Raw genomic sequence first — 24,047 nt, 5'->3', positions numbered from 1 at the left:
ATCCTCTTACGGCAATCTTTACTGATGTGTCCTATACACAAACAGCCAAAACAGATGCCATTTTCCTTTAAGAAGGTTCTCTTCTTCTCATGAGCCATTTTTCCCAACTGTGCACAGACGTCCAACATATGTCTTCCTCCACAACAAATACAGACGTTCCTTCCAACCTGATTATTTTTCATTTCCATTTCCGCAGGCTTAGGTGTACTCTCCACAACTTGCATAGTGGTGGCAAAGCTTTTTCCTTTATTTCCAGGTCTGCCTTGATACTTGGCTTTACTCATTCCTTTTGTTGGTAAAGAAAGCGGAGAATCTTGAATATTACCGAATACAGGATCAGTTAATATTCTTATTTGCTTCTCCAAAAAGTCTGCAATATCCATAAATTTGGCTCTTCTTTTATGCCTTTCTTGCAGGTCACAAACATGGCTTCTCCATTTGTCCCTAAATTTATACGGCAATTTTTTAATAATGTTCACCATATTAGAAGGCATGTCCAAATTGCTCAGATGCTGCACCTCCTCCATTGCATTACAGCATCCCCTGAGGAACAAACTGTAGTTCTGAAGAGCTTTTACTTCCTCTGTTTTAATTGATGGCCATGAAAGTGCCTTGTCCAGATATGCAGCTGCGACCTTCTGTTCATCGCCATAGTGCTCCTTTAACAGTGATTTTGCTTTGCGATAACCACGATCTGAGTTCATTTGTTGACAGCTTCTCACCAATTCCTTTGCATGGCCTCTTGTGTACTGTTCCAAAAAATATAAACGATCGCTGTTATTCTTCGTATTGCACTCAACTGCATTCTCAAATGCTTTAACAAATGAATAATATTGAAGTGGATCTCCATCAAAATGAGGTATTTCTCTCTTTGGTAAAGAAAAGAGGCTTTGTTGTTGGATTAAGAGTGTTGTTATTTCATTTTGTTTAGTCATTACTCCAATAACATCATTTTGTGGTTCCGGTTCCACCATACCATTTGTATAACAGTCATTTTATTTTATTTATTGTGGACTTCAGGAAGCACACAGCTCCACATTCCCCCCCATCATCCTGTCTGACACCCCCATCACCTCTGTGGACTCATTCCGCTTCCTGGGTACCACCATCACCCAGGACCGGAAGTGGGAGCCCACCATCACTTCCGTCATCAAGAAAGCCCAGCAGAGGATGTACTTCCTGAGGCAGCTGAAGAAATTCAACCTGCCAACACGGACGATGATGCAATCCTACACTGCAATCATTGAGTCCATCCTCACCTCCTCCATCACCGTGTGGTACGCTGGAGCCACTATCAGGGACAAACAGAGACTGCAGCGTGTTGTGCGCTCTGCTGAGAAGGTGATTGGCTGCAGACTCCCATCTCTGCAGGACCTGTACACCTCCAGGACACTGCGGCGTGCAGCCCGGATCTCAGCTGACCCTTCTCACCCTGGACACAGTCTGTTTGACCTGCTCCCCTCAGGCAGGAGGCTCCGGTCCATTCGCACCAGAACCTCTCGCCATAAGAACAGTTTGTTCCCCTCTGGTGTCGGACACATGAACAATAACCGTATGACTGTTCCCACCACTAACACATGACCCTACGCTGTGTCACTGCATTATTCCATGTTTGGCACTGATCACCACCTGCACTCATGTATATATCTATCTACTTAGCACTTTTAATTCTTATTCTTATTTTATATTTTTATGACAGTATGTTTGCACTGAAGCACCGCAGCAATTTCCTAATGTTGTAAACCTGCTCAACATTTGGCAATAAACCCTTTCTGATTTCTGATTTCTGATTTTGTCCATTTGCATCAGATGGGTTTGAAGGAATAACTGAATATTGTCGAGGATGCTTATTTTGAGAAGATTCAGTCAGCACAGCTTGTTGCATGACACATTCCTGGGTTTTATCTTTTCTCCGGTTTTGAGTTTCAGCATTAGTCAATGAATTTTGTTTTGCAGAAATGTGAGGTATAAATTCTAATGCATCAACATTAAGGGTTTGTTTAGATCTTTCATGGGAAATGTATGAATTCATTCCATCTGAAACTTTTAAAGATCCTTTTTTGCTTGTTATACTTTGAGCTTTAAGGACATTTATTGTAGCCATTTTTTCAGCAATTTCAGTGTCCAATTTTAGCCTTTCCTTTCTTTTACGAAGACGTTCCTCCTCTTCTTCCAGTACATGTTTCTCATCCAATAATTTCTGCTTTATCATTAAAGCTGCCAACTCTGCCTCAGCTTTCATATGAACAGATGAAGTTGAAGATTTTGATGAAGAAGTTTTGTGGCTTTCAACATTTGAAACACTATCACTTGGCTTGATATCATCCTCCACTTCTGTCTCAGTATTTGATGTAACATTGTTTTCCAATAAATTGATTTGCTTTGGACAAACAGCAGAATTTTGTTCTCTTTGATTTATCCAGTTCTGAATTTCATTTAAAAACACATTGGTGTATTTCATGATGCTTGAAAACCATTCCTCTTGTTTTATTACTTCTTCCTCTGGCACCAAAGACAACACCTCAACATGTGAACTTGAAGCCTTTTCACACAGTGCCTTTAAATCCACCAAATACTGCTTAATTTGAGAAAGATTTTCATTGTGTTGCAGGAGCGCTTTCATTTTTTGTATTAGTCCTTTCATTTTATTAACATATATTTTGCATTCATTTTGTGATTTTTCGATTTTATTCAACAATGCCTTTCCAGTCATTTTTCTTTCTCTCTTTCCCCCAAAATCATTAAAGGAACAATCATCACCACCTGTTTGACTCATGATTTTCCCGTTTGTTTGTTCGATTTTTTATTTATTTATTTTAATCTTCAGTGATTATCCATTAAAACATATCCACTGGAAGCCACAATAGACTTTGACCATAAAATCCTTTCAACGTAACGGCACTTTAATTGTCCATTTGAACGTCATCCAAGCAGCATAATTAATAAGACGCAGCGCAGTCATCAATCCAAGAGCGCAGCCAAAAACATTGCACATTTAACCAACATTCATTCCATTCAGTGTCTCCTCTTGAAACATCTCAGCGCTAATGCAATGTCGCTTCCTTTTCCACAACCAGACATGCACAGGTATTCTTACCTGCGCTCCTCAGAATTGCGTCAGGTGTGTCGGTGCTGCTGGGCTCACTCATTCAGATGCGCTGCACTTACTTGTGGCTTTCAGGTTCCTTGATCTGATTCCTTTGATCCTGCTTGCGGCTGGCTTCTCCAGAATGCCGTTTTTTGTTGACTAAAGATATAGCGACTTCCACAGTCGCTACAGGCCGGGGATGGAGCCTGCCTATTTGCCTGACGCGCTGTCAAAGTTACGCAATAATGCGAGAGATGGAATTGTTTGCTCGTTTAATTAAAGTGCTTTGAGAGTTTACAGAGTAGTATCATCGGCTCCTGATTCAAACTCTTACAACATCACAGGCTCTAATATAACGAAGCGAAACATGTAGTGCAGCGGTCAACAAAAACTACGGCTACCCAGCCCTCCTCTCTGTCAAAATCAAAACCCGTGAATGACAGAGTGACAACGCCCATTTATGTCACCGCTAGCACCCACGTGACTCCCATAACAACCAAACAAATAAAAACCCAGTGATCATCAAAATTCAATACATTCAATTATGGCTCCTACAAATATAAAAGTCTTCTACTTTATGATGGAAATGTTCTTTCTGGCTCAAAATGACATCATTTATCTGAATCTGTAGAAGAAGAAACAATCTCGGAAAGTCACTTTACTCTGTGTCTCACTGGATGTTCAAAGTTTTTAACAAAAGAGAAAAAGAGAAGCATTCTTTGATTTTAGTCTGTTAGCCCACAAGCTGAGTTTTTATCAGAGTCCTGCATGAGTCAGTGTTATTTCACTGACACCATCACAGTTTTACACACCTGTTCTGTATGACTTTGTCTCAGGTTTGCGGTGATATCCAGCACTCTGAGCTGATGGCAGATCTGGTCAGTCCACAGTAGCTTCAACCACTAAATTATCTCTAACACATCACCAAACCAAAGTCTTCTTGCTAAGAGTACATCAAAGGTGAAAAGCGAGCCTAGAATGTCATCATTTCTGCTCTCCTCTTTCTTCTTCTTCTTCTTCTGGACCGCACACATCTGTCGCTGCCCTACTCAGGTCGATCTAATGAAAATCAGCCAGAAATAATAATCAGAAATCCAAATGTAGAATTTGTAGAACAAATGACTGACCAGTGATTAGTGTTTTACAGTGATTACGACAGACAGCCTGTTTCTGCCACTGCTGCCAAGCATTTGCTCTTTTCAGCTTGTTCAATTGTGGAGGTTTTTACATTCTTTACCTTACAATATAAAGCACCTTGAGGCAACTGTTGTTTTTTGGCACTATATAAATATAAATGAATTGAACTGGTAGCAACTTTATGAATGAGAAAATGAAAACAAGTGTCAGTCAGCTGGTTCATGTCCAGCAGGTGGGGAGGAATCAGTGAGTCTGTTACTCCAGTTACTTACTGAGAGGTAAAGTTAAAGAAAACGAGTTTCCTTCATCGCACTAAACCTGCCCACTAAACATGACCCTGAATGAACCCATATGTAAAGGACTGTAGGTTTTAAGCAGGCTCAGGTAATGGCAACACAATAGATGAGGAAAGTGGGGGAACTCTGACGACATCTAGTGGACATCTTGAAGATGACGGGTCTGAACAGAGAGCAATGCAGGTCTGTGGAGAAGATTGCAGCACACTGTGAAATATGAACTATGAATAATATCTACATCTGTAATGATGCAATCAAAATAGGCTCCATGTAGTTTAAGTTCTGTTACTGTACTTATGAAGCAAACTGCACACACAGAGTTGGCAAACATTGAGTTTACTTGCATTTAGGCAAAATGATATAAACACTTATCATGAGCCAATATAGCACATTTAACTGCTTTTATTTAGCAGGGATTACACAATACACAAAATTAGTCACAAACATTTTTAATCAAATCTTGCAACATGTTGCTAAGAAGAACCAGGACAACCAGGTCAAAGCCATACTGAAGTATAACCTTCATTAACATAAATCACAAAGAAAACATATTTAAATAAAAATTGTATACTTGTCTTGAACTTTTTTAAATCTTTAGTCCTGTGTATCAAAACTTATTTATTGGCTGATAAAAAGGAATCACATCATGGTTGTTACAAGGAACAAGTGATGAAAAACTCATTTTCATGTTTGTTTTCTTCTATACTGAAGAAGAAATACAAGTTTCTGTGGTAAATATTAAAAGAGCATCCATGTTCAATAAATATTTGTGTCACCTTTAAAGACCAATAAAAAAAATATCAAACTTAGAGAAACATAAAGTCAGGGCTGGAACAAACAACATAGAGTGCCCTTCACTGCTGTGGACAGGAAATGTACCGTGACTTGGAGCATGAGGTCATTTTCTACCTCGGGTGCTGCAGCGATTTGGTTTGTCACTCAGGTGGATCCTTAGATGAAAATTCAGTCCTGATTTCCAACTGAATCTTTCCCCACAGGAGCTACAAATATATGGTTTCTCACCTGTGTGGATCCTTCTGTGACTTTTCATAGTCGACAAGTCTCTAAACTCTTTCCTACAGACGTTGCAAGAATACGCTTTCTCACCGGTGTGGATTCTCAAATGAGTTTCTAGTCCTGATTTCTTACCAAATCTTTTCCCACATGTGCTACAGAAATACGGCTTCTCGCCTGTGTGGATCCTTACGTGAGTTTCCAATCCTGATTTCCAAATGAATCTTTTCCCACAGGTGCTACAAGAATGTGGCTTCTCACTTGTGTGAACTCTCATGTGTCTCGTCAGGTTGGATTTACACTGAAAAGTTTTTCCACAAGTGTCACAGCTTACAGATTTTTTACTTGTATCAGTTTCACTCCGAGACTTATCTGTTCGGTTTTTGTGACGTCTCCTTTTCTTCAGCTCCGCATTTCTAGTTGATCCCGAGTCCACATGCTGGTTTTCTTCCTGTTCCTCAAGCTCTGGTTCAGGAAAGTTAAGAGCAAGGAGCTGGTCATCGTTTGGTTCTGATTCACTGAGGTCACTTTCCTCAAAACTAGAAGTCACCATAAAACTATTGATCTCCTGCTTCAGTACAATCTCCTCCAGCTCCTGACTGGTGCAGAGTTCCTCCTGTTCCTCTTTAATCTGTGGAGGATCTGGGTCCTCCTGGTCCAGACTTGAGTTCCTCTCCTGCTGATTGGCGACAAACTCCTCCTCCTTACAGGCAGTTTGCTGGTGGAGGTCTGAACGAACAATAAAAAAAATGTAATTATAGAAAAACACTTCTGAGAAGATAAAGTTTTAGTTAAAGTCTGTAATGAGGGCATGTTGCTCACATTTGCAGGTGAAATTAAAAGTGTGTAAAAATGAAGTTATTTGTGCACTCTGATGCAAATGAGAACTTGAGTTCTGACATTTTTCAGCAACATTAAGAGTAAAAAAAACCTTTCAAACAAAAAAGAACTCACTTATTACTGACTGACTGATGATCTATTTTGGAGTTGATCTCGAAACTGATCTACATCTTGATATTTTTCAAAATAATCTTCACTATTGGGGGTGGCTGTAGCTCAGGCGGTAGAGCAGATCATCTACTGATCGGTTCGATTCCCGGCTTCACCTAGTCTGCATTTCAAATATCCTTGGGCAAGATACTAACTCCAAGTTGCCTCAAGTTGCTCTTTGATCTGTGGAATGTGTGTCTGAATGTTGGTAGAAAGCACTAAGAAAAATGTGCTTGTGCGAATGGGAGTGAGTGGGTGAATGCACAAGTTTTGTAAAGCGCTTTGAGTGCTCAAGATTGAGTAGAAAAGCGCTATATAAGAACCAGTCCATTTAAAACTCCCTGTCATGTTTTCACGAATACACATTAAATAGATCTGACTGATACAAACTGTAGGTTTAATATTAATGTTAACACTTCAGAAAAGCGATTACAGTTTTACCGCTGGTCTGTAAATCTTTCTCAGGTTTCCAGATGTTATGCAGCTGTCTGAGCCGCTCTTCCCCGCTCCAGACGACGATGCCTTCATCCTCGTGTTTCACTACAAGCTGTTCTCCCTCTTGACTGATGCAGAGTTCCTCCTGTTCCTCTTTGATCTGTGGGGGATCTGTGTCCTCCTGGTCCAGATTGAAGTTCCTCTCCTGCTTCCAGACCTGCTGGCCAGCCAGATCTTCCTCCTCCTTACACTTCATGTTGATGTGGGACTTGAGGAACAAAGTAAAAAGAAAAAGATTAGACAGGTAAAGGTGCAGCCTCAGTCAGCAGGGCTGTACACTGTGAGCATGTTGCTCACATATGTGAGAGAGGTTTGTACAAATGTTTCAGAAGCACCATGTGACTCCCTCTCTTTGTTGGAAAGTCTTATTAATTCACTTTATAACTATTACTTTGAAGATAAATTTCTACCATCACAAAAATATTATGACCTCTTTAAAAACAAACAACGGCAATTATTATTATTATTATTATGACTTAAATTCCATGTTTAGATGAAGGTAATGGTCAATGCCTTTTGACAGGGGAAAAACCTCCACACAGAAGAATCTTACTTGGCTGAATCATAAATTATTCACCATGATTAAAACTGCAGATGAGCAATAATCTGCATTTTATTTTAGCCAAAGAGGAATGTTTCTGTTTGTCTGTGATCTGACTTTTTCTGCTGGGTCCAAATTTCATTTTATCCTGTGTAAGTTTGTTTCTCTTCCTGTTAACTAGCAAAGTCAAAATCACCTTGATTCATTTAACTTTAATTCAATTATAAATGTAATCATTTTATTGAACAATTAATTTCATTTCAATGAAAAACAATTACTTAAAAGAAAGAGATTAAGTTGGAGAGAGACATGTGGCCATCTTTTAGTGAGTTAGACCCTGATTAAGGGCTATTTTTGAAAGTAAAGCCCATCTCTCAAAGTCCCTGCCGGCCTGCCTCCACCTCGGGAAGTCTGTGGGTGCAGACGGAGGTGAGGAGCACCACAGGCGGCAGAGAACTGTCTGTAGCCCCGGAGTGAGGCGTCGTGAACCGAAGCAGACAGCGAACTGTGGCACAGTGCAGAAAACCGAAGCTTTCCCTCCCTGTTTGGTTTTGATGTGTCTCATGAAAGTCTATTGTTAAAAGTTGACCTTTAAAAAAAACGGACGCACTTGTTTGATTAGCTGCTCTCTGATTTTAGCCTGTTAGCTTACAGACTGAGCTCAGATCGTTCCTGTGTTAGTTCATTGAGAACATCACAGTTTTACATACCTGCTGCGTGACTTCATCTCGGGTCTCCGGCTGATATACAGCAGTCTGAGCCAGTGGCGGATCTCATCATCCTGGACGACTGTTTTTAATGTTTTTAACCACGGAGATTTCTTCTGCATCATCAGTCTCTCATTGTTAAACTCTCCCAGAAACTGAAGACAGTTGTGCCATTTCCGCGCTTCTTCTTCTTCTATTGAGTAGACGGCAGACTACACATGTCCAAGGGTAATACTGTCCTCCTCAGGCCATTGGCATCAAGTCAAAGCCTTAAAGTCTGGTACTTTGCGCATGGTCATTTTTTACGAACAGCAGAATCACAAGACAAAGCGTGCCAATGTTTATACTTTTCACTGTGACTCCCAAATAGATGAAAAAGTAGATGTTAAAAAACAACTTATAGTTTTGTCATTGGGCTGGTAGAAAGCTATGAGTTTCTGTCCCTTTGTCTGACCTTAGAGACTTATTTTAAAAGGAAACATTACAATCCTTTAAAGCAAGTATTTTCACCTCTGTTCCCCCCTCTGTACTTAGCTTTTTTGTTGTCATGTCAGTAATTGTCCAGTTGATGGCTCCCTTGGATCACAAGCCTGTCTCATGAGTCCAAGTGAATATATTCTTAATAAACAGCTTTGAAGAATTTGTGACCAACTTTGTTTAATTCGGAACATCATCATCATGAGTCAAACTCACTCTTGGATCTACAAAATATTTAACAAAAACAAACATCACTGAATCATAAGGTATTTGCTCCAACTCTTAGTCCAGAAACACATGAGTGAACTAGATCAGCTGCTCCTCCAGTTCAGCTGTGGATTTATATCATTATTTATATTTGTAAAGTGGATATGCAGTTTTTCAGTACTAATATAAGCATTTTATATCATTGCTTTATTGACAGATGTTTGGTGTTCAAGGTCAGGCATCAGTTTGAAAAAAACAAACAAACACACTGAGTTGAACTTGAACTTCCTACTGACAAAAACTAAAATTGGTGCAAAAATAACCAGAAACATATAAGAAGCATCCTGGAGGTGCTGCAGACAAGATAGGACCAATAACATGTCAACAGGAAATCCTTTTTACTCATTTGTTTATTTCTTTTTAGATTTTTACTCTCCATTTTAAGCCATGATGTTTGCTGATACTGTGTTCCTACTGTTTGTTCTCATTAATAGTTCTGTTTTTAACATTCTGTGCTGAAGCTGGAGGAAATGTTTCTACAGTGTCAGATGATACAGCTCCAAACTAAATAAGTGACTAACTAACGATGCTTTAACACACTTTACTATAAATTATGATATAGTGCACTTTCTTAAAATTTCTTATTGCTCTGTAATTAATTGTTTTCTTTATAAATGTACAAATGAGAATAAAATCTGTGTGATAAAGGAAGGTCTGTAGACTTCTCTGTTAAGATCAGTGAAGAGAAACAACAACATACAAATACCTAAGAAAAATATTCAGTAAACATTTAGAAGATAGAGAAGTTTATGTTGTCATGTGGAGAAATTTTTCAAATAAAAATATCCATAAGCATTGATAGTCTCCATGGCTGAACAGACACAGGAAAGAGCTCCACCTATAAAACGTAAAAACATCAAGACAACATGTTGAAGATGTCGAGGTACTGCCCATAATGTTTGACTGACATCTGATTTATGTGCAGCACATAAATACCACAATAATGATGGAGAGAAACTAAAAGGGAACTAAAATACAGATTTAAACTTACAACAATATGAAAGACTTCAGTCTATTTCACTTTAATCAACTCAGCAGTGTCTCCATAATTACAGTAAAGCCTCAGTCCAGCATAGAGCGGCTGAGTGAATGTGGTCTGGACTCTGTGGAGGAGAGTCATGGTTTCAGAGACGCTGTAGAAGGACAAAATACCTGCTCTGTGATCCAGGTACACTCCTACTCTGGAGGAACGAGGACCTGAGACAGGAGTTTCAATGTTGTTGTACCAAAATGTAAAACTGTTGTTGTCACAATCTAATGCCCAAGATTTGTCATTACATCCAAATTCACATTCATATCCTTCTCTGCTGATATTCTTGTATGCGACTGCTACATCAACTCCTGCCCCTCTCCACTCCACCTCCCAGTAACAACGTCCAGTCAGACTCTCTCTACTCAGGACCTGATACCACCATCCAGTGAATCTGTCTGGATGATCAGAATAAGACTGTTGTTGTTCCATAAATGTTGCTTTTCTGTTCCCCTCTGATAATAACAGCAGTTTGTTTGCTGTGTTTGGATCCAGTGTGATTTCACATGAATATTTTAAGAATCCAGCTCTGGTCTTTGGCTCTGGTTGTGACAGTGAAACATCCACTTCAGTGACTGTCAGTGAGATGTTTGTCCATTGCTCTCTCAGAATGTCCTGTAGTTTATCTCTGACCTCTGACACAGCTGCTGTCACATCCTCAAAGTAGCTCAGAGGACGGATATTGATGCTGGATGAGTCTGTAGACTCACTGAGTGCTGACAGTGAGGGGTAGTTGTGTAGAAACTGGATGTGATCCTCTGTGTGTGAGAGCTGCTTCAGCTCAGCATCTTTCCTCTTCAGCTCAGTGATCTCCTGCTCCAGCTTCTCCTGAAGCTCTTTGACTCGACTCACTTCAGTTTCCTGCTGGGATCTGATCTGCTGCTTCACATCAGAGCTTCTTTTCTGGATGAGATGGATCAGCTCAGTGAAGATCTTCTCACTGTGCTCCACTGTTTGATCAGCAGACTGATTGATGGCCTCCACCTCCTGTTGAAGCAGCTTCACATCTTTCTCTCTGTCCTGGATTCTCTGCTGGATGTTTTGTCGACTCACCTCCAGCTCTCTCTGCCTCTCAGTCCTTTCTGCTGCAGCTGAGACTGTGTCGTGGCCTTTATGTTCATCCACAGAGCAGAGATAACAGATACTCTGCTGATCAGTACGGCAGAACATCTTCATCACCTCATCATGACGAGAGCAGATGTTCTCCTGGAGCTTCTTGGAGGGCTCCACCAGCTTGTGTTTCTTTAATGGAGCCACATCATAATGAGGCTGAAGGTGTTTCTCACAGTAAGATGCCAGACAGACTAAACAGGACTTGAAGGCTTTCATTTTTCTTCCAGTGCAGACATCACAGGCCACATCTTCAGGTCCAGCATAGCAGTGATCAGCAGGAGCAGCTTGGAGTCCAGTCTTCTTCAGCTCCTCCACTAAAACTGCTAACATGGTGTTTTTCACCAGGACAGGCCTCGCTGTGAAAGTCTGTCTGCACTGAGGGCAGCTGTAGATTTTCTTCTTTTCCTCTTCATCCCAGAAGCTTTCAATACACTTCATGCAGTAGCTGTGTCCACAGGGAATAGTCACCGGATTCTTCAGTAGATCCAAACAGATCGAACAAGAGAAGGTTTCTCGGTCCAGCTGAACACTTTTCTGCGCCATTTCACCCAACAGTGTCAGTGACTGTGTGAGTTTCACTTCCTCAGAACTGAAACTGCTCTGATCTAAACAACATAGGTTTCTGTAGCGAATGGGATCTGTCAGCTCTTATACGTCACCACATGTTGGTTGCACCCATCTTCAAACTGCAGATCAGAAGGGGAGGGAACAAGGGAACATGTGGACAGAGAGGAGGTGCTGAGTTAGAGAGCAGGAAGAGGGAGGGTTATCAGACACTAATTCAATCCTGGAACATGTGAGCCTGTGAGTTTTTCATTTAAAAATAGCACTGCTCAGCCTTTAAAGTTGTTAAATAAACTTAACATTTAAAAGACAATCTTTTTATGTAAATTAGTTTAAATTATCATTTTAGTCATTACAGGATATCAAATACTGCAGCTGAACTAAGAAATTGTTGTAGAAAAAAGCAATAAAAGGTCGTTCCCCCTCTGTCCCCTCCTGGTCACCTGTGCCTCAATTTTATGAGATGAGATGGATCAGCTCAGTGAAGATCTTCTCACTGTGCTCACTGTTTTATCAGCAGACTGATTTTATTCCACAACCTAGACATCCACATTACTCACACTCTCATAACACATACATATAGGGCCTTGGGATCGGGCATGTTATACGGTGTCCAGAGGACAGTCTTTGTATTCAACCTCACCTCTGGCGCTGGTGCCTATGGAGCGCCAGGACTGCCATAATGAATTAATTAAATACACCATTAAATAATGAATTAAATGTGGCAATAATTAATTAAAATTGGAATTAATTAATTAAATAAATAGTTATGACACATGTAATTAATTAATTATTGACACGTTTAATTAATTATTTATGTATTTCACATTTTAATTAATTATTCCATCCATCCATCCATTCGCTTCCGCTTATCCTTTTCAGGGTCGCGGGGGGCGCTGGAGCCTATCCCAGCTGTCATAGGGCGAGAGGCGGGGTACACCCTGGACAGGTCGCCAGTCTGTCGCAGGGCCAACACACATTTAATTAATTAATTATTGACACATTTAATTAATTATTTAATGATATATTTATTTATTTCATTTTGGCAGTCCTGGCGCCTGGCTCTCATCTTGAAATAATTTTATCTGTCAGCCTCACCCATCAAACTCAGGGGGCGGGGTTAACGCTGATCAAGTCAAAACCATTGCTTAGGCCTGGTGGCCATTGTTTCTAGCACACAACAACCGGCATGTGGAAGCTAACAGAACTGAACTTTGAAAAACCCTGTTTGTGTGTCACCAAATACCGTTTTAATATTTTTTTAGCCGAGAATGTAGTGGTTTAATCTTCATGTGTCTGGTCGGTTTGTCAAGATACAGCCTCTTTGCAAAAGTGCTTCGATGATTTCGGAGACGTCTGCCCAGTCTCACGGCAAAGCGTGGGATAGACCCGCTCGCCTCGCAAGCAATCCCACCGACAAAGCGCAGGCCCCGGTACACAGCTGTAGTAACCCCCGCTGACTTCTTTTACTGAGGTTATATTTATCGGTGTTTTATTTCCTGATGTTCTTATGTGTCCTACGTGTTTCAGTCGCCAATTCTGAATTATAACTAACATTAAAAACATGTTTAAGGAGGAGAGAGAGCAAATAAATCTGTTTAACATCTGATCTTTGGGTTTTTGTTCAGTAATCAGCGTGACCTGTGTATAAACGCATAAAAGAGATAACGTTGGTGTTTCTGTCATGTAGTAACTGCTGGCTTTAACTGTACAAAGGTTGTTCGACACTATGAAACACATACAGACTTCATGATGTTCGGCTAATATTTTTATTGTGAATATTAATCATGAGGGTAAACGGCCCTGTACACCACGGAGCGAGGTCAGCATATCCACGATATGCAGAGTTTCCCAGCTGACTAACTGCCAACTATTCCAGAGACGTGAAAATATACAGCATAAAGAAAAGTGTAAGAGACCCAGCAGCAGATTAGAATAACAGTTATACATTTAATAAATCACCAAATGAATCCAAGAAACGAGCAAACCTGTTCCGACAATTTGAGTTTGTGTTCCCTCAGCTGCAGACTCGCTGCTGTTTAAATGTTTGAAAAGGAAGATTAGATATAAACAAACGTCAAACGTAGACTCATTCTGCCTTCACATTTGATATGAGGCCACACAGTAAAAAACTGTCAATTTTACACTTAGAGAGTTGATTTTAACTCTGTTTCAGATAACATTTGGTCCCACTCAAAATTAGGGTAAAATTTACTCTATGGCCAGTGTTAACTTTTTAGTGTTAATTCTACTCAGTTTAGTGTCAAAATTAACAACAAAATGTGTAAAAATATTTAACACTGAGGGTTATTCACACTGTTTAGAGTAATATGATTTCACTTTATAGAGTTATTTTTAGTCCAAGTTCACTCTAATGTGTAATAATATTTCATTTTCATTATTTTTTCATATTTATCATATGATGCTATATTTCTAAATGGCTGTGATCTATCCTATATTATGAAAATAACTACAAACATACAGGTTACAGTAACAGCATTTATTAGCATAACAAACTCTTACAAATGACAGTAAGTAATGACAGTTGTCATTCACTCCATACGACAGTTGTATGTCAAAAGGCCTGGGATAATGCAGGCTGTCAACATGAAAGACAACTAAATCTTGCTTTGTCCTGGTCAACTCATAAGCATGGAAATGTTCTTGAAAGGCTACTGTACATAATGGCAAAATGAGAAGTACCAGTTTCTCATGTATTATCAGAACTGACTCAATCTGGTAAAACACAGGCATTTCAGACACTACTTTGCCACAAATAACCAAATGCGGGCGGTAAACAATACCATTCTGTTTAGCCCAGTTCACTTTCATAACTTGAACTCTATTGGGCAGTTGCATTGCTATTGCAATTCCAGAACCTCCTTTTACCATATCTAAAGACACCATTTTTCCTGGACCAATGTCTAACCGACTAAAGGTTGTTGAAGATTGCCAAATGTATGCCATATAATTCTGGTGTTTTTTTGGCCAGCGTTTTGGTGATATTTTTGAATGATTTGAGCAGTTTCTTGAAAAAATTGTGCTTACCTTCATAGCGCATGCACCAACTATGAAGTACAGGCCCTATTTTTTGGATGCAGCGAGGATAATGGATAAGAAAATGGTGCTTTGGTAAAAGTTTTTTCTGGGGATACAACATCTTGAACAGTTTGTGGTGTTCCACAATCAAATGTTTTAAATATACACACATACCTTGAGATAACATAGGAGAAAATACAATGTTAACTATCTGTAGTAATAAAAGTAGTAGGCCCCGATGTTGGTCAGTAGAGGTTACCAAATCTCCAAACATGAGGGGAACATTCCTCAGTAAGCACCATGTCTGAATAGCATTCAGTCCCAGATCATTAGACTCTCCACCTAAATTCACAGCTACTGGCCTATTGTTTTTCTCCATGAATCCATAATCAAAACTTTGTATTCTCAAATTCACTTCTCCCAATGTAAGATGTTGTTCTTTTAAATACAAAAACAATAACTTCAGTTTGTACTGGGCCACTCCTTCCAAAACATCATGCATCACATCAACTGAGAAGTTCTCAGTTGTGTGAAAATATGTCAGTGAATTCAATAAGCATGAACTCTTTACACCAAAAACATAAGGAAGCAATGGATTATTAGACATTTCCTGACAGTGAGCAGTGTGGTTGTCTTTGGTGCGCAACACTATTTTGGGGGAAATCTTCAGAGAATTCTGTTTGAAAGTCATCTTTATCAGCTAAACAAAACCTGCAACAGTACCTTGCACTGAAAGACTCCACCAGACCAAACAAGCTATGTAAGCCTAAATTATCACCAGTGACCTGTACCACACTACCACGAACATAACCACCGAATAGTGGAATCTCAATACCATCGCTCTCTAACACTTTAATGTCTCGAACAATAGGAACAAGAATTTCACTAAAACCATAACGTTTCAGATCTTGTGCATGAAATAAGGCACAAAGGTGTATGTTGGCCAAAAAAGAATTCCATTTGGGAGAGAAGTTTCTTAAGGTAAAATATACTGCACCCAACTTGTGAATACCTCGCTTGGAACCAAGAGGATTTGCAACCTCAAAGTCATCATAGAACATTTGGATCTGAACTGTGTGCTTTTCTGTTGAAAAAAAGAGGGCGTGTCTTCAATAGAGATCCATCACAAATATCTCTGCGTCTTGAATCACAAGTGTCTGATTTTTTCAACATTTCTCCAACATGCTGACTCTTAAATATTGATTCCAATGTTGATAAAACTGGAACATACATGAATTTATCTTGAACAACTGCCTGATCATATGTTCCAGTCTTTTTATTTCGCCTTGTGTCAGATCTTGAGCCAATTACACATTCAACTGGTTCTACAGTTTCCCAGTTGTCTGATAAATATTTTGACCTCTTGTACTCAGAATTAAGAACTGAGAAAGGATTCTCTAACTCATCAAAACATGCTTCAACTTTCTTGAACATTTCTGTTTCTCTTTCATTACTAAATACATGCTTAATGACTGTTTCTTTAGCATGTTGTTGGATATCTTGAACAATCTCTTCCATGGAATTCACTACAGAATTCACTACACTTTGGCCTACACCTGCTGCCTTTAGATCAGAAATAACAGCTGCACAACTATTTACAAGGTCTGCTGAAGATAATTCCGACTCAGCCTCTAAATCACTCCACCCCCTTGGAACATCTCAGGCCCTCCAAGGTATGGAGGCTTATTTCCCCTCACCACACTCCCTGCTGGTGGCTGATGCCCTCAGACATCGGTGCGTTCTTGGTGTCCAGGGCTGGACGCTCAGGTCTGTACCAGCTCACTCCCCGGTACGGCTGCTTGGTGGGGCCTGGTGCCTGTGGCTCGGTCGGGCCCCTTGCGGGGGCTCGATTCACTCTGGCACAGCTGACTGCCGGCAGAGCCCGCGTGTACGTCACTGCCGCCCCCTCTGGCTTCTGCTCTGTGGCTGTTGGGTGACCCCTCATCTGGGGTTCTCCTCAGCTCTTCCCAGGAAGGTGGCACGGTTGCCCCTCCGGTGGTCCTCTTTGGGCGCTCGCACTCTGGGGGCCTCTGGATGTCTGGGGCCTGGATCTCCTCCATGCCTGCTTCATGCCCTGGGGGACGGGGCTGTGGCTCCCCACACCAGCAGATCGTTACATGGAGAAGCCTTTTGAATAGACGAGCACTCATCCACACAGGTGTTCACACACACAAGCTACACCTTTCTTGGCTGCTACCTCAAACCACATTGTGCGATGTCAATCTTGCGTGCTGCACAATCACATTCAGTATTTAATATTTACTGTTATTTACACTTAGCTAGATTATTGCAATGGTGTTGTGTTATTATGTTGCTCTCTTTTTTGCTTGTTTTCTCTTATTTTCTTCTCTCAACAGGTGACCTGGGAGATATTTTTTAAGTGCCCTTTCTCACTGTCCCTCTTCCCCTTTTCTTCCTTCCTTCCTTCCTTCCTTCCTTCCTTCCTATCCCCCAGTCATGTCTGTCCTATCTGTAACAACTGAAAATAAATTAAAATAAATAAATAATAACAAAGGTTGATCAAATGGACCAATATGGCAAGGCCGTGATGGTCCATTTGGTAAATTAAGTTAGTTGGGCATCTTTTTTGGCCTTCAGACAATAATTCTGATGGCTAAAAAACGAAACGGGACAACAACAAGAAAAGAAAGAAAGAAAGAAAAAAGTAATAAAAATGTATCTAAAACATCTTTTAAGATGAACCTTTTTATGATTGAGTAAAAAAAATGCTAAAATTAGAGTGCAGTGTTGAGTAAAATGGTTTTATTAAAATTTAATTGACCCTTTGAAATTATTTGTTGGAAGTCTTAAATCCCACTGAACAGGGGAAGAGAAAGAGACAGAGACACAAAGATAGCAACACAGAGGTAAATAAACATGGAGACAAGACACTGAGAATAAGACAGAAGGGGAAATGCCCAAAGTCTCATATCTCTGACAAGTTAAGTCACTTTTATTCATAAAAAAACCCAGAACTTAAATATAATTATAAACCACACATAAACATAATCATAGAACAATTAAAAGTATAACATACCAAAAACACATCAAATGGAGAGTGAAGCAAATATTATTAATAACAACAAATGCACATATTAATAATATAAACCAAAATCCTTCAATAAAAAGGCTACAAACAGAAACAACAATTTGAAACAGCAATAAGAAAACAGTGAAAGTGACTACAGATATAGACCTTCCTAGGGAGGCCTGAAGTGCAAACATACCCTCTACACTCCCTTCATAAAACAGGGGACCATGATTACCACCATAGTTGGCCGGTCTGAAGGCACTGACCTCAACTTCCATACAATGTTTGAGCAGGACAACCAGGACAGACCCACAACATACAGAGCCTTAAGTGACCGCAGGCAAATCTCATCCACCCCACCACCACAGTGATGGGCAAGTCTCCCTGCCCACTGTACAAAATGTGCTTCACAGACGTTGTTTCATGTTGTAAAGATTGTGCCTTAAAAAAATAGCCACAAGAAGTTTTAAAGAAATCTTTATTTCACTTTTAAGACACATAACCAACACCAACATACGAATCAACAGGATGAGCACATGCTGAAATTCAGTCTTCATGAAAATCAAGATTAAATCACAAAATGTTTGGTCTCATGTGTGTTTCTTTCCAGCTTTGACTCTGTGGAGTAAAACCTCTCCACTAAACAAAAAAATAAAACATCTCAGCAACTTTTTTGTCACCTCCACAGCTCAACACGATACAAACATCACATCAAATGAATGTAAATACGTGTTTCATCTTCATTACAGGTTTTAATGGAATATGCAACAAACAGAATTAGGGCTGTGACATATCATATGATCTGCAATAATACTGGTATAAATGTTTACAAAAAAGTGTGTTTAGAGGAACATCATGTGTTTGCATTCACCCCAATGAGTCAACCCCAGTCATGTCTCACAGCCAGAGCCATATGTCGGGCTCCAGTCACAGTTTGGTAGCTGAATGTTCGCAAAATATGCAAGAAAACTTTTCCCACTGAAAGTGAAAAAAGCAAACCTGTTACAACACTTTAAGCAAAAACACACTTGAGTACAACCGGGCTGTGAAGGCACGTGAGCAGGAGATACTAGCAGCAGTGATGTGCGACCCAAAGGTAAACAAATGATTCAACCATGCATCACTGGAGCACTCGCGAGTTACATTTCATATAACAGCAAGAGCAGTCAGTGGATGGAAATTACTGATGTGCTACACGGTGGAAAAGCAGGAGGTTAAAAAGCTCGACCCAAGATGAAACAAACCAGGTAGAATTTCTTTTCCTTATATGACAGAATTGTGCAGGCTCCGCATTACAAGGTTATTTTGGATATTAAGCTAGAGTGTAAGCACTTGTAATACACTTTTCTTAAAACTTCCAGGAAAAACACCCCTGAGGATACTTATGTGCTCATATTTCATGTATGCCGTGTCACTAACATTGCACTATAATGTTGTTCATAGAGTATTTAAAGGTAGAATGGGAGGCAGAGCCTTCAGCTTTTAAGATTAGACTTAAAACTTTCCTTGTTGCAGATGGGGGTCCCTCCCTGAGCCTGGTTCTGCTGGAGGTTTCTTCCTGTTAAAAAGGAGTTTTTCCTTCCCACTGTCGCCAAAACGCTTGCTAATAGGGGGTCATATGACTGTTTGGGTTTTCTCTGTTTTCATTGTATTATTGTTGGGTCTTTACCTTACAATATCAAGCACCTTGAGGTGGCCACATTTTCACACTTTGAATTAGCTAAGCTGTCATCAGTGACAGCAGCTCACTGGAAGAGAAAGATGGAAAATCCATCATTTACTTACACATATAAATGCTGCTGCCTGCCGAGCTGATAAAATGTACATTATTTTTTTTAAATGTAAGTTTCTTGAAATATTATTTTGAGGCTATATCTCCCACCCCTACATACAATAAACAATACAGAGTTTTTTAAGGAAGGAGGTCATCTGATCTGCTCTGATCTGGCTTCTCAGTGGACTGCTTCATCTGACAGTTCTCCCACTTTTAACTAGTGTGAATCCTCATGTGTCTTTGTAACTGTATCCTCTGAATGAAGCTTTTCCCACAGGTGCTACATGAATGAGGCTTCTCACCTGTGTGAATTCTCATGTGAGTTTTCAAGTTTATCATCTGACTGAATCCCCTCCCACAGGTGCCGCAGGAGTGCAGCTTCTCGCCTGTGTGGCTTCTCTGGTGTCTCTCCAGTGTTGGTTTCTGACTGAAGCTTTTCCCGCAGGTGCTACAAGAATAAGGCTTCTCACCTGTGTGAACTGTCATGTGCTTTTTGAACGTTGATTGGTCTCTAAATTCTTTTCCGCAGATGCCACAAGAATACGGCTTCTCACCTGTGTGGATTCTCATGTGAGTTTTCAAGTTTATCATCAGGCTGAATCTTTTTCCGCAGGTGCTGCAAGAATGTGGCTTCTCACCTGTGTGAACCCTCATATGTCTCGTTAGTTTGGATCTGTACTCAAAGGTTTTTCCACAAATCTCACATTTCACAAACTTTTTACTTGTGTCAGTTTTACGCTGACTCTCTGACACAGGAAAGTTGTCTTGCTGATCTCTGCTCTCTGGTTCAGGAGAGCTGGAAGAAAGGAGATGTTCACTGTCCAGCTCTGGCTCACTTTCCTCATAAGTAGGAGCCACCATGAAGATAATAATGCCTTCAGTCTCCTGCTTCACTACAAGCTGATCTACGTCCTGACTGGTGCAAGGTTCCTCCTCTTCCTCTTTTATCTGTGGAAGCTCCGGATCCTCCTGGTCGAGGCTGAAGTTTCTCTCCTGGTCCCCAAAAACCAGTTCCTCCTCACATTCATGCTGTTGTGGGAAAGCTGAGGTGACAAATGGACAAAATTACTTGTCTTAGATAAATATAGAAGTATAACAAGAATGACTACTCGGCAGTGGTGTCTACAGCTGTCCATTTCCAACTCTACAACAGAGTTTAATCAAAATATCATCAGAAATATCATCATATCATTTACCCAGACCTGGAAACTGTTAAAATAAGATTTCATGCACTCACTTCTAACACGTTAGTAAATTTCTATGCACCAATCACAGTTTGTCCACCAATTACTGTTGGAAACATGTTTATGTAAATGATAAGACAAACATCAGACAGAAGGGGAAATTTAAAAGTAGGATTAAAATATGGGGATAAAAAGCAGCGAAGCTCTCAGAAAACCTCGACTAACAATCAGCTGAGTTTATTTAAACACTGGCCTTGAAGAACTCTGATGTGTTTCCAAAATATCTTTATTGAATGAATTAAAGTCATATTAATTTTTAGGTAAGACCATTACGGTTTTACATACCCCTGCTGTGTAAGTTCATTTCAGGTTTCCAGATGTTATCCAGCTGTCTGAGCTGCTCTTCTTCAGTCCAGATGAGGCCTTCGTCCTCCTGTTTGAGTACAATCTTTTCTACGTCATCGCTGATGCAGAGTTCCTCCTCTTCCTCTTTGATCTGTGGAGGATCTGGGCCCTCCTGGTCCAGACTGGAGTTCCTCTCCTGGTTGGAGACCTGCTGGTCATACAGGCCCTCCTCTTCCTCACACTTCATGTTAGGGGGAGATCTTGAGGAACAAAGGGTCACTGAGGAAAAAGGTTAATAATGTGATGACAGGAAAACACATCTGAGCAAATATAGTCCACTCTGAGCATGTCCTCATATGTGAGTGAAATTTAAACTGTACAAATGTGAAAAATGAAAGTGTAAGTTACTCTCGAGCTCTGATACTCTTATTAGGAAAGTTCAGAGTACAAATCATTCAGGTAGCTGCTGCCAGCTTCACGCTGCAAGTAAATGTTTGTCATTGTTGTAGATTAAACTGAAAATCTCACAGTGCCATAGCAAATAAGTACCAGTCAGGTTTCACAGCCAGTCATTGCACAGAATCAACCCAACTAAAGTCATCAGTGATCTGAAGATTATTAGGGACTCAGAGTTTCAGTCTTAGTTCTATTTGATCTCATTGCTGCCTTTGATACTGTTGATCATGACATTTTAAATCAAAGGTTTCATCATTTAGTTGGTTTAACTGGACAGTTCTCAATTGGCTCTCGACCTTTGACCCAGTTAAACCTCTCAGGTCATCAGGTTCAGATCTGTTAACTGTTCCCAAAATCAGATGTAAGTGTGCTAAGAGTGTGTTCAGTTACTGTGCTCCTGTTCTTTGGAGCATGCAGCCATAGTTTGCCTGCTGTGGCTGCATTCAAAACTAACAACTATGTTTCCATGCTTTGTGAATAACACTGACATCTGTGAGATTTGAGCTGATTTAGTTCGAGTTAAGACTGTTTATTAGAACATTACAAAGTTATTTTAAAAACTTCATCATTTTCTTGAACCCAAATATAATTCAGTTGAAAAATATACATTTTAACATGAGGTGAGGATGGTGGGGGAGGCACGATGGTCTTGTAGGGAGTTAGACCCTGATTAAGGGGTATTTTTGAAAGTAAAGCCTATCTCTCAAAGTCCCTGCCGGCCTGCCTCCACCTCGGGAAGCCTGTGGGTGCAGACGGAGGTGAGGAGCACCACAGGCGGCAGAGGACTGTCTGTAGCCCCGGAGTGAGGGTCAGAGAGCCGAAGCAGACAGCGAACTGTGGCACAGTGCAGAAAACAGAAGCTTTCCCTCCCTGCCTCCTTTATCTTAATCTTCTAAATAAATCTTCTATAAAGGCACTTTCTCTCGGTCTCAAGGTTTGTTTAATGCTAAAAGTTCACCGTAAAAAAGAGACGCACTTGTGTGATTAGCCGCTCCCTGATTTCAGTATGTTAGCCTACAAGCTGAGCTCTGATCAGGTCCTACATGAGTTGTATTCTTGTGTTAGTCCACTGAGACCATCGCAGTTTTACCTGTTATGCGTAACTTTATCTCGGGTTTCCGGCTGATATCCAGCAGTCTCTGCTGAAGGTTGAGCTCATACTGGACGATCAGACGTTCTGTTAACCTCAGAGCAGATTTCTTCTGCAGCAGTCAGCCAGTCTCTCCACTATTGCGTCAAACCCTGAAATGTGTCTCAGTCGTAGCACCAAAATAAACTCTTCCAGCTAACAGTCCGTCACACATGAAGCTAGCATCCATCAGAGCCTGTGAGCAGCACGAAGCAGCTCCCCACTACAGCAGCTGCATCCATAGGCCATGAAGGCCGAACCGAGCGGCTTTAAATGGGACTGTCTCGCTTACGTCGCGCTGCGCCTGTTGCCTAGCAACCGCCACAGAAGCGATTCATTGGTATCCGAGGCCGAGAGACGTTCACGGACAGGTACAAGGTCGTTAAGCTGGGTCCTGGAGCCAACAGCAATGTTAACACCGACGACATGTAAATTGTATGTTACACTTGGGAAAAAATGTATCAAAAGTGGAAATAAAATATTTCTTTATTCATTTGCATTTCATTTATCCCTTTAACTCTATTACTTCTCTGAGACAAATATTTGTCTTTGAATATACTGCACCAACTACAACCCCCTGAAACCTTTATGCTTGTATTTAACAGTGGAAATACAAACTCAGCATTCATAACAGGAGTTCTAGAATAACACATGAAAACTTAACTAAAAGATGTTTAAACAGAACTTGAAAACTGAGAAACTTACAGAACTCAAGGAAACAGACTGTAGACCACGATGTACCATTTTATGAGATGTTTACTGGTCATGTTAAACCATGGTGATTGCTGATACTGTGTCCCTGCTGTTTGTTCTCATCAATAGTCCTCTTCTGTTTTTAACAGAAGCTGAGGGAAATCTTGCTACAGTGTTGAATGATACAGCTCCAAACTAAATAAGTGACTAACTAATGATGCTTTGATCCAGTTTACCAGGATCTATGACACAGTGCACTTTATGATAAAGGCTTTATTCAGCCTAAAAACATGGCAGAATGTAAAACATGTGGACAAACTGAGCTGAGGTGCTTTAACCTCCTCTACATCCCTGTTAGCAGGATGAAGGCACCCTCTTGTGTTGTGCATCAGTTTCAGATTTCACTTGTTAACCTGCAGGAAGACAAAACTTCACTGAGCCTTCAGCAGCTTCAACATCATCAGTAAAGACAGATTTAAATATGTGTAACATCACACTGTGTCAGTTTGTTCACAGGAGTCACAACCTGTAACACTGATGCAGCATTCAATGACCATGGAAAGATGGGAGAGAAGAGTTTTCAGTTTACAAATTTCCTAAAACATATCAGAGTTGGAAACTGCGGAGCAACTTTACTTGTGATGGTGTGATGCATCAAGAAATGTCTTCAATCAGAC

General features: G+C 40.4%; 2 protein-coding genes across 2 annotated transcripts; both read right to left on the bottom strand.

Annotated features, from left to right (window-relative positions):
- Positions 1-4,841: 4,841 nt before the first annotated feature.
- LOC113010298 (uncharacterized) lies at positions 4,842-22,946 on the bottom strand. Its single transcript, XM_026149320.2, has 5 exons — positions 22,639-22,946; positions 21,093-21,371; positions 19,780-20,606; positions 6,967-7,228; positions 4,842-6,264 (listed from the first exon to the last, which is right to left on the bottom strand). Exons 2-5 carry the CDS (start codon positions 21,337-21,339, stop codon positions 5,420-5,422), a joined length of 2,181 nt encoding a protein of 726 aa, XP_026005105.2. The 5' UTR covers positions 21,340-21,371; positions 22,639-22,946; the 3' UTR covers positions 4,842-5,419.
- On the bottom strand, positions 8,909-12,008 carry LOC113010243 (tripartite motif-containing protein 16-like). Its single transcript, XM_080292656.1, has one exon. The coding sequence runs from the start codon at positions 11,696-11,698 to the stop codon at positions 10,025-10,027; it is 1,674 nt and encodes a 557-aa protein (XP_080148782.1). The 5' UTR covers positions 11,699-12,008; the 3' UTR covers positions 8,909-10,024.
- Positions 22,947-24,047: the final 1,101 nt, after the last annotated feature.

This window comes from Astatotilapia calliptera, chromosome 18 (genome assembly GCF_964374335.1).
Source record: "Astatotilapia calliptera chromosome 18, fAstCal68.1, whole genome shotgun sequence".
Classification (NCBI taxonomy): domain Eukaryota; kingdom Metazoa; phylum Chordata; class Actinopteri; order Cichliformes; family Cichlidae; genus Astatotilapia; species Astatotilapia calliptera.
This window is presented reverse-complemented; position numbering and strand designations above follow the sequence as displayed.

Excerpts from the sequence above, each read along its gene's own strand:
- LOC113010243 (XM_080292656.1), bottom strand. The coding sequence starts at position 11,698 with ATGGCGCAGAAAAGTGTTCAGCTGGACCGAGAAACCTTCTCTTGTTCG.
- LOC113010298 (XM_026149320.2), bottom strand. The coding sequence starts at position 21,339 with ATGAAGTGTGAGGAAGAGGAGGGCCTGTATGACCAGCAGGTCTCCAAC. Across the intron at positions 20,607-21,092 it reads AATGAACTTACACAGCAGGG|CTTTCCCACAACAGCATGAA; the intron begins GTATGTAAAACC and ends TTGTCACCTCAG. Across the intron at positions 6,265-6,966 it reads GAAAGATTTACAGACCAGCG|ACCTCCACCAGCAAACTGCC; the intron begins GTAAAACTGTAA and ends TTGTTCGTTCAG.